Raw genomic sequence first — 10,432 nt, forward strand, 5'->3', positions numbered from 1 at the left:
TATATATATATATATATATATATATATATATATATATATATATATATATATATATATATATATATATATGTGTATATATATAAATATATATGTGTGTATATGTGTGTATATATATAAATATATATGTGTGTATATATATATATATATATATATATATATATATATATATATATATATATATATATATGAATATATATATATATATGAATTATGTATAAATTAATACACACACATACATAGAATACACAAATATAAAACTATTTAACTATTTGTATTATATATATATATAAATGTATCATATTACATAACATTATTATTATTATTAGAAATAATTATTAAATGTATACAACACTAACAAACATATTATGTAAACACAAACTTTTACTCAGGATGCAATTAATCATGAATAAACACTTCACAGCATTATTAAAAAAAGGTCAGATATTGATAATATTCCGGACCCCCAGTTCCCACCTCCACCAGCGCTGCTGTATTTGTCCTACATGAAACAGGATTATGGGATACTTAACGCTGCATCTTGAGTTTGCGGTAAAATGGCACAGCCACAAGGCCGGCGACTGTTCCCACAGCAATGAGAACAGCCAGACTGACTCCCAAACCCACAGATGCCGCATTACCACTGCTCTTCTGCGCACTGCTGGCTGCTGGAAAACACACAAGGGCAAATGTTGACTCTAAAATGACAGGATTCATCTAAAAATGAGTCAGACTGATGGAGGAGACTTACCTTCATCTTTAGTGGTGATAGCTGAAAGAAAGAACAAGTATGAGTTATTAGCCATCACTTTGATATTATGAAATAACAAAAAATTGCCTGCTATTTAAATACACTGATAACAACAAACATTGGATCATCTTAAACTAATTCCATCTAAACTAATAGTTGTTCTTTTTTTTGTTGTTGTTTAGTTTTTTTGTTGTTTTGTTGTTTAGTTTTTTTTTTGTTGATAGTTCAGCCAAACTTGAAAATTCTGTCATCATTTGCTCACAATCTACCTGTTCTAAAATGTTTGATTTTCTTAAATTAGACAAAACGACACAGTTTGGGAAATGTTGGAAAAAAGCATCTATTGAAAACCGTATTTGTTTTTGTTCCTGGTCTGGATGTCTGTGGCTGCAGGTTTTCAATATTCTTCAAAACATTTTGCTTTGTGTTTAACAGAAGAAAGACATTCGTTTATTAAAATTAATTTTCCAGTTTAGAACCACTTGAATGTGAGTAAATGAAACTTTTTATTAAACTGTCACTTTGATTTATTACTGAAAACTGTAATAAATCAAGCTGAAAAAAATCAATTCATTTAGTTGTGAAAGTTGAAGTTATTTATCTAAGCTTTCACTTTTTGCACCATAATAATGCACTGATTATTCATTGCTGATTCCAACTGCAACCATAATACACACAATATGATCAACAGTGTTGGGGTAATGCATTACAAGTAATGTGAGCTACGTAATAATATTACTTTTACATAGTAACAAGTATATATATAGTAACAAGTAAAGTAACGCATTACTTTTAAAAACAAGAAATAATATTTGATATTTGAGAAAATGTAATGAGAGTTACTTTTTAGTTTAATTATTCATTCATTTTCTTTTTGGCTTATATATATATATATATATACAGTATATATATATATATATATATATATATATATATATATATATATATATATATATATATATACAGTATATATATATATATACAGTATATATATATATATATATATATATATATATATATATATATATATATATATATATATATATATATATATATATATATATATATATATGTACCTTATTAATCCAGGGTCGCCACAGCGGAATGAACCGCTAACTAATCCAGCACATGTTTTACTTCCAGCTGCAACCCATCACTGGGAAACATCCATACACACTCATTCACACTCATACTCTACAGACAATTTAACCTACCCAATTCACCTATAGCACATGTCATCATGCAGTCAATGAGAGAATGTGTTCATTATTTTGAATGCTGTCTCAATGGACTGTGATTTTACTTTAGACAAATAGTACAAAAGTACCAAACACATTGCTTTAAACCTTCAATAATCTGTATATACGACATGTACTGTATAGCTCAGGGGTAAAAAAAAAAGTCTCAGATAACATTATCCTAATATCTATCTATCTATCTATCTATCTATCTATCTATCTATCTATCTATCTATCTATCTATCTATCTATCTATCTATCTATCTGTCTATCTGTCTATCTGTCTATCTGTCTATCTGTCTATGTGTCTATCTGTCTGTCTGTTTTTTTTAAGGTAAATGTAGGTCATAAAGTGCCTTGTTATTTGCAGAGCTCCTCTATTAAAAAAGTAAGATAAAAAAAAAACAAGTTCTAAAAGAGATCAAGCCTCAGCCAGATCATTTTAGCAAAAGTAATGCAAAAGCAATGCAAAAGTAACATAATGCATTACTTACCATGAAAAGTAACTAGGTAACGTAACTACGCAAGTTACTTTAATATTGTAATGCATTACCTTTCAAAGGTATCCTTCCCCAACACTAATGATCAGATGAACAGATTAACCAGTACTTAGACTGAAGCTGCTGTTGTGTGCATTTCCTAAACGATGACGTAACGATGAAGGTGAGTGTGATGCATCGTTTGGGAAATGTTGTGACAAGTGTTTCCCAAAACCGTAGCTACTCTGTAGCAGCTCATCTTTAGAACCATGTTAGTTAAAACGTAAAAAGCACCCATAATGACTCCCTACATGGGGTGGAGTAACAACTTCTTTAGAGAAAATCTGCATCAAATGTTTTTGTTTTTTTTATAAAAACAATATTCTTTTACACGCACAGGTAGACATGTTTTTTGTTGATATTTTCTTTTATCCAATATAAGTTTTAGTAAAAACATGCATTCATTTTCCTTGAATACTTAAGTGAAACCCTTCCAAACGGCACATATATAGGGCCTATAATATTTTGATATCACTTTATATTGATGGTCCCTTTAAAGCATTTTGTTGTATTTAAGTTAGATTGCATCTATATGCCAGCTAATTCAAAAATTCCTCAAAATTCCTCAAAAGCAGAGGCAAACATGCATTCACTATAGCTGGTCCAAGCCCACACTGTCGCTAGAATAAAAAAATGGCTTTGTCACTGCAACTTTTCAAGTCTAAATTAAAGACTCATCTATTTTTCCAGGTCGTTTGAAGTACCTTCCTCGGGGAGTCAAAGGTTTCATTTTTAACCCTGTTAATATGGTCAACTGTGGTAGCATCTCTTAACTAGGCGGAATTATTTAAAGGGTCAATTACTTTTTTTAGTTTTAGGCATTGAAACCAAACTGTTTCTGTATAATCTATTTGCCATTTTCTATGCTCTCTTTTACATTACATTATTGCTGTTTTGGTTATTATGTCTGTACTACTTGTCTGTATCCTTTCTGTAAAGCACTTGGCCTTGTGGCCATTTGGAAATGTGCTATATAAATAAATCAAACTTGAACTTGATCTTGATCTTGAACTAATTCTTAATAGATTATAAGTAGACTGTTAGGTTGGGGTTGGGGTTAGGATTAGTCTAAATTGACATGTACTTGCAAAGTTTCTTATAGTCAGTTAAATGTTGAAGGAGCAGTATCAGCAGATATTAAGCAGGCAGTCTACTAATACTCAAATGAGATTTAATTGGCATGTAGTTGCAATGCATAAATAAAATAAAGTCTTACCAATTTTTTTAGTATTATCACTTACAATAGCTAACATGTAGTCTAATCTCATTTATAATTAATGGTCAAGGATGTAAAAACTATTTTCATTTATCTGTGGCATATAATCACATTTTGATTCAGAAATGATTGTTATTATTATTATTATTATTATTATTATTATTATTATTATTATTATTATTATTATTATTATCATCATTATTAGTAGTAGTAGTAGTAGTATTAGTATTTAAAAGGTCTACTTTTACCACTTTCATGCACTTTCATGAAAGAATATGTTTTGTTTTCATGTATCGTATTGTAAAATCATTAATCATATTGGGTCACAGCTGCATCTAAAATGGCAAAAATGATTTTGAAGTGCAATATTGTTGTACTATTTTATGAAAATCATTTAATTTAATTCAAATTTAAAATGTGTACATTTTAATTTAAATTTTAACTTAATTTAAACATTATAAGATACTGCTTACTTTAGTGCAGTCTTTCTCTTGTCTGCTCTCAGTAATACAAACGTTTAAAAAAAACTATTTACTGACTAAAAATTATTTTAACATGATCATTAACATTAAGTGTCAAAATGTTCTTTTAAAATGCGTATTTTTCTCAGGCTCCTGTGTATAGGTTCAGTCATTTCACTTTTATGATGATATGGGCTCGCAAAATCATTAGGGCTCGCAAAATCACTCTGGATGCCTCACACCCAGCACACTACCTGTTCGAACTGTTACCGTCTGGTCGGCGCTTCAGAGCACCAAGAACAAAAACAGCCAGACACAGGAAAAGTTTCTTTCCTCAGGCTGTCTACCTTATGAACAGTTAAATATTCCCCTACTGTGCAATAAATATGTGCAATACTTCTCATACGCACTTGTACACAGCACCTTATATCAATATACAATGCAATACTTTCTACATTCGCACTTGTACACAGCACCTTATAAACTGTATATTTATAACAATCTGTACATACAACTCAACATCCAGGTTTCTTGACTAACCGCATCTGTTTAGTGTTATCATTTTTATTTTTATTTTATTTTTTTCATATTTATTTTGTGTTGTCACTTGTCACTTTACGTACACTGGAAGCTTCTGTAGCCAAAACAAATTCCTTGTGTGTGTGAAGCACACTTGGCAATAAAACTGATTCTGATTCTGAATGTTCTTTTCATTTCTTTAAAGTGAAATAGCTGAATAAGAACATAGGAGGATAAGAAAACACTCATTTTAGAAGAAGATTTGAGACAGCACTTGGATGATTTTGCATCTGAACTCTTCACTTGGTACATTTGTCTGCTGCTCTTGTATGGTTAGATCAATGTGGTCAGAAAATCACATATATTTAGTCCCAGCCAATACAATACAAACATATATATGGCATTAGCTGTGATATGTGAAATATAAAAGAGAGTCATACGTGTGTCTGCTCGGGTTGTGATTGGTCCTGAGGTGATGAATGTGGCGTCTGAAACGCCATCTTTAATTGTTGTGGTCTGGATTTCTCTTCTCCTCCTCTTGTTGCATTGCTGATTGATTAAGAGGTGATGGTGGTTTAATTTATCACAGATACCTGAATTCTTGTGGTCAGTTTTGGAGAGTGTGTGCTACCTTGAACTGGGGGCAGGTGGTGGTTTCACAGAGTCTGGTGATGCAGTGCAGGTAGTAGGTGGATACGGTCTGGTTCTGCTGTTCGATGAAACGGAAAGCCGGAAAGCTGAATCGAGCCCTCTGACTCTCTCCATTCTCCAGCATGCTGGTCATCGGGTCCTGAGAGCACCTGCAGGAGAAGCAAATTGACAAGAATGTTAAAAGATTAAATACTATATATACACATATATACACTTTTAAATGGTTTAAAATGAGCTTCTTCTGCTCACCAAGGCTGCATTTAGTTAATCAAAAATAAAGTACAAATTGTAAAATTGTGAAATGTTATTGGCCTATAAAATAACTATTCAAAATATGTTTAGAATTTAATTTAATAATTTATTCCAGTAATTTTAAAGATAAATTTTCAGCTTCATTACTCCAGTCTTCAAAGTCACATATGCCTTCAAAAATCTCTCTAATATTAATACTAATTATTATTGCTACTATTATTCATTCATTCATTCATTTTCTTTTCGGCTTAGTCCCTCTATTAACCTGGGGTTGTCACAGCAGAATGAACCGCCAACTTATCCAGCATATGTTTTATGCAGCAGATGCCCTTCCAGCCGCAACCATCACATACACACTCACTCATTCACTAAGGAAAATTTAGCTTACCCAATTACCCTATAGCACATGTCTTTGAACTTGTGGGGGAAACCGGAGTACCCGGAGGAAACCCACGCCAACACAGGGAGAACATGCAAACTCCACACATAAATGCCAACTGATCCAGCCAAGGCTCGAACCAGTGACCTTCTTGCTGTGAGGCGATCATGCTACTCTCTGCACCAGCGTGATGCCCCATTACTATTATTATTATTAATATTAATGGTTATAGTAATAAAAGCAGTAATGGAGTATAATTTCATTTGAAATTACATAAAATAAGAAATCAGTAATTAAAAAATTTTATATTTAACAATTTAACATTTTTTTACATTTAATAAATGCCGCCTTGATGAACAGAATAATTTTCTTAAAAAAAAAAACAAAAAGAAAAAAATTATAATAATAACTGACCCCAACTTTTGACCGATAGTATTGTATTGTGAAAACCCTGAACGATTTATGTAATTTAATCCATAATTTTATAGTAATTTAATCATTTAAATTACTTATTCAATTGACCAAATTCGAAAAATTGTAATTACATTGTCTTAAAGTATGTAACATATGTATAGAATTTAGAATATAGAATACCCTCCTAGAATAGAATATAGAATATTTAACATGCAATCCCCAAATACAATAATTTAATACAAATAAATACAAAAAACAATATAATACAATAAAAATACATACTTCATAACAGTTTCTAGTTTATTAAATTGTTATTTTTAATAATTAATGATTAAATAGAATTTAATATATGGTATTAATTCAAATTCATTCATATTATACTACATTGTGTATAAAAAAGATTTTTTATGTATAAAATAAAAATATGCAATTTTATTAAATTCCCTGATATTTAAAATTTTTCTAACTTGAGTTATTAATACACATATACATACATATATATATATTATATATAGTATATATATATATATATATATATATAGATATATATATATATATATATATATATATATATATATATATATAATATTATAATTAACTACATTACACTGTCAAAACATTAGGATCAATTAGTCCTGACAGCATATGTTTTTAGTTAGTAGTTAGTTTTTAGTTTGTAACTTATAACTAAGTTAATCATCTTCTAACTTAATTTATAAGTTACTGTTTTAAGTCAGTTTAACAGAAATAATTAGTTCAATGGACTCAAAGGTTAATTTGATTTAACGTAAATATGTAAAGGCAAACCAGGATTTTAATAACAGAATTAATAACATACCGAAACATATTATTTCAAATGAGGGCAGGATGAATGGAAAGTGTTCAATATATTATAATATATAATGATAAATATTTTAAATTATAGTATAACTTTATCTAAATTATGAAATAATCTTATTTAGTAAACTATTTAATATTATGGTCTTATATTATATTATATTATATATATTATATTATATTATATATATTATAATTAATTATATTATATTATATTATTATTATATTAATTATTAAAAATTACTTTCCTCAAAATTCCCTGATATTTCAAGGTTCCACATTGGAAATTAGAACATTTCTTGGACTTACGGGACAAAGAGATTGAAAAAGGTTGAATTGGAGGGTACAGGAGAGATGGAGGCGTAGCATCGATCCAGCAGAACATAATACCTGTGGAGAACGAGGAGATCAGTCAGTTTCTCCATGAACTAACGCAAGCACATCTAAGCAGAGACATCGGCATTGGATGGAGATGAAAACTCACTGTGAAGTCAAGTTTACTGCAATGACTTGCACAAAGATTCGGGTTCTGAGCTCAATACCCCGATTGGGAAAAACAAGCGGAGTTGTGTAGTTTATATCCTAAAAACACAATTAAAATATGAGGTTGCAGAAAGACACTGATATGACACAATACATGAAAAAGCTACAGATTTTTGTAAACTGCGGACGTACTTTGTACAGCTGCATGCTTAAAGTGCTGATGAAGCTACCATTGTTGTCCCTCACTGCAATAGAAGAGGCTGACCTGCAGAGGGAGAGAAAGGTTACGTCTTACATTATCTCCCCTTAGCATCAATATTAACATCCCATCAGATTTTTCAATATTCAGTTAGACTGCATTTCAGATGTTTAATTCTCCACACTAATGTACACTCTTGAAATAGTCATCTTACTGTGAAAAACGTTTTTAAGGATTATATAAGGGTGTTTTTTCTTCAATCTTTGAGATTCACAGACATAATATGATGAATATCCCCATGTATATATATATATGTGTGTGTGTGTGTGTGTGTGTGTGTGTGTGTGTGTGTGCGTGTGTGTGTGCATGTGTGGATGCCTTTTACATAGTAGGATAGGATATACATATTCCTTTATAAAAACCCAATTTATATTGGAATTTCAAAATATAATTTCGAAAAAATGTTGTTTATATTGTTTTATTTACTTATTTTTTGCACTTCGCACTCGTTATGTCTGTACTTATTCTTCTGCCTCAGTTAATAAATCATTTGATTGCATAATTTACTTTTTAATTATTATTTATTGTATTTATGAAGTGTTGCTTAATGGGGCAAGAACATTTTCACAGTATTCCTATCATGTTTTTCTTCTTTTACTTATTTCTTTAAGTTTGATTGAAATAAAAACAGTTTTTTTTTATTTTCAAAACTATTTTTATGGTCAATATTATTAATTATTTTTTTTTCTAGATTGGCTATAAAACAACAAACCACAGCTATCCAATAACCTGCCTAATTAACCTTAGTCTATAGTTAACCTAATTAACCTAGTTAAGCCTTTAAATGTCACTTTGAGCTGAATACTAGTCTCTTGCAAAACATCTAGTAAAATATTAAGTCCTGTCAACATGGCAAAGACAAAACATTTTTTTGAAATATTTAGAAATTATTTATTAAAACTATTTAGAAATATGTCAAACAGATACTGCTTTATATTTTTTTTTTAAGAATTCAATTTAGGAGGGCTAATAATTTTGACTTAAATTATATTACTATTTACCCCCTTAGTCTTACACTATTTTGACCCAAAGCCAAAGCAGAATTTTGATCCTACAGAAATCATTCTAAAAAATCTCCAGAAGCATTTCTTATTATCATCATCGATATCAACGCTGTTCAACATTGCTGCTGACTATTTTTGTGGAACCCAAGAAATTGTTTTTGTCATGATTCTTTGATTAAAAATTCTGAAAAATATAGGAATTTATTTGAAATTGGGAAATTAGAAATAATAAAAATGTCTTCACTGTCACTTTGAAATAATTTAGCGCTTACCTTCTGAATAAAACTAGTACTTTCTCAATAATTAACTATTTATTAATTCTTCAATAATATGTCTTCAAAAATTAACCATACTTTTTTACAACATAAACTTTTATTAGTAGGCTTACTAGTAGGCTTAATAAAATAATAATAAAAAAACACTTTCAAAAACTCTTGAGTCAATTTGAAAGTTTATTTTCCCCCAACATGATTCAGTTATGAAGAGAGTTGAAAAAGCTTACACATCAACTTGTGTGTTGTTGATCAGGTACTCGAGTGGATAAGCACATGAGTAAATATACTTCAGTTCGGCATTGTAGGTCACTGTCCCTATTGTGGGGTCGAAAGAGCGGACCACCCCACTGATGTACACCGTCTGGATGTTGGAGAAATCAGAGAAGGCCCCGGTGCCTGCAGCGCTGGTGGTCTACAATCACACACAACAAAGTAAAATAGAGCTGCAGTTACAGAAAGATAAAACGAAATACGAAGAAGTAGGGAACTGTTTATCTTTTCTAACCTTTATATAGTTTACATATTGAAACAACATGATGCTCTGTGTGAGATTACGAACAACATTGCCCCCTACTGCGGAATAGAGGTAGGCTACGTTTCACCTCAACACCTGACTTCAAAATTAATTTAGCTTAAGCTTTTTATGATTAATGAATATTTAATTAGTGTACATATGCTTTATGACTTATGTTAATAATACTCACACGGAAGAAACTGCCACAGGAGTCTAGTTGCCTGATCGGGAAGACGAAGCGCACAACCGGAGGAGTCACGTTCGCATCCAGCGTCCCCTGACACAATGGGTCATTTGCGATTTGATTCAGGATCAACAGGGACTCGTTATATCCGCTGTAAGCGACCGGGCAAGCCTGAATTGCCAAATTTATAGAATTTGTCCCGCAACTCACGGCAATGTCGGTGAAGTCTGAAAGTAAAAGACAAGCTCCCTGAGGCCTTTGCTGTAAGCTAATTGTTTTAGTTGGTTAAAAAGAAAACAAACACGTACCTGGACGCCTGTAATAAATCCCACAGCTAGCAGGAGTAAGACCCAGAAAGCCAGGTTGAACCAGCGAACCCAAAATCAAGAGTCTGAGCAGAACCATGTCAACCATGCTCTTCATCAATGTCCAAAAATCTCGAAGAGCCCCTGAATCTAT

General features: G+C 30.9%; 1 protein-coding gene across 2 annotated transcripts; it reads right to left on the minus strand.

Annotated features, from left to right (window-relative positions):
* Positions 1–347: 347 nt before the first annotated feature.
* On the minus strand, positions 348–10,426 carry si:ch211-229d2.5 (zona pellucida-like domain-containing protein 1). 2 transcript variants are annotated; one of them, XM_056473636.1, is made up of 10 exons: positions 10,282–10,426; positions 9,980–10,200; positions 9,503–9,687; positions 7,930–8,002; positions 7,739–7,836; positions 7,564–7,644; positions 5,353–5,521; positions 5,162–5,270; positions 749–769; positions 348–662 (listed from the first exon to the last, which is right to left on the minus strand). In XM_056473636.1, exons 1-10 carry the CDS (start codon positions 10,394–10,396, stop codon positions 526–528), a joined length of 1,209 nt encoding a protein of 402 aa, XP_056329611.1. In that variant the 5' UTR covers positions 10,397–10,426; the 3' UTR covers positions 348–525. The 2 variants fall into 2 exon arrangements, with proteins under 2 accessions (XP_056329611.1, XP_056329609.1); XM_056473634.1 differs by having other exon boundaries at positions 348–665.
* Between the last annotated feature and the right edge of the window lie 6 nt (positions 10,427–10,432).

Source organism: Danio aesculapii, chromosome 15, assembly GCF_903798145.1.
Source record: "Danio aesculapii chromosome 15, fDanAes4.1, whole genome shotgun sequence".
Lineage (NCBI taxonomy): Eukaryota > Metazoa > Chordata > Actinopteri > Cypriniformes > Danionidae > Danio > Danio aesculapii.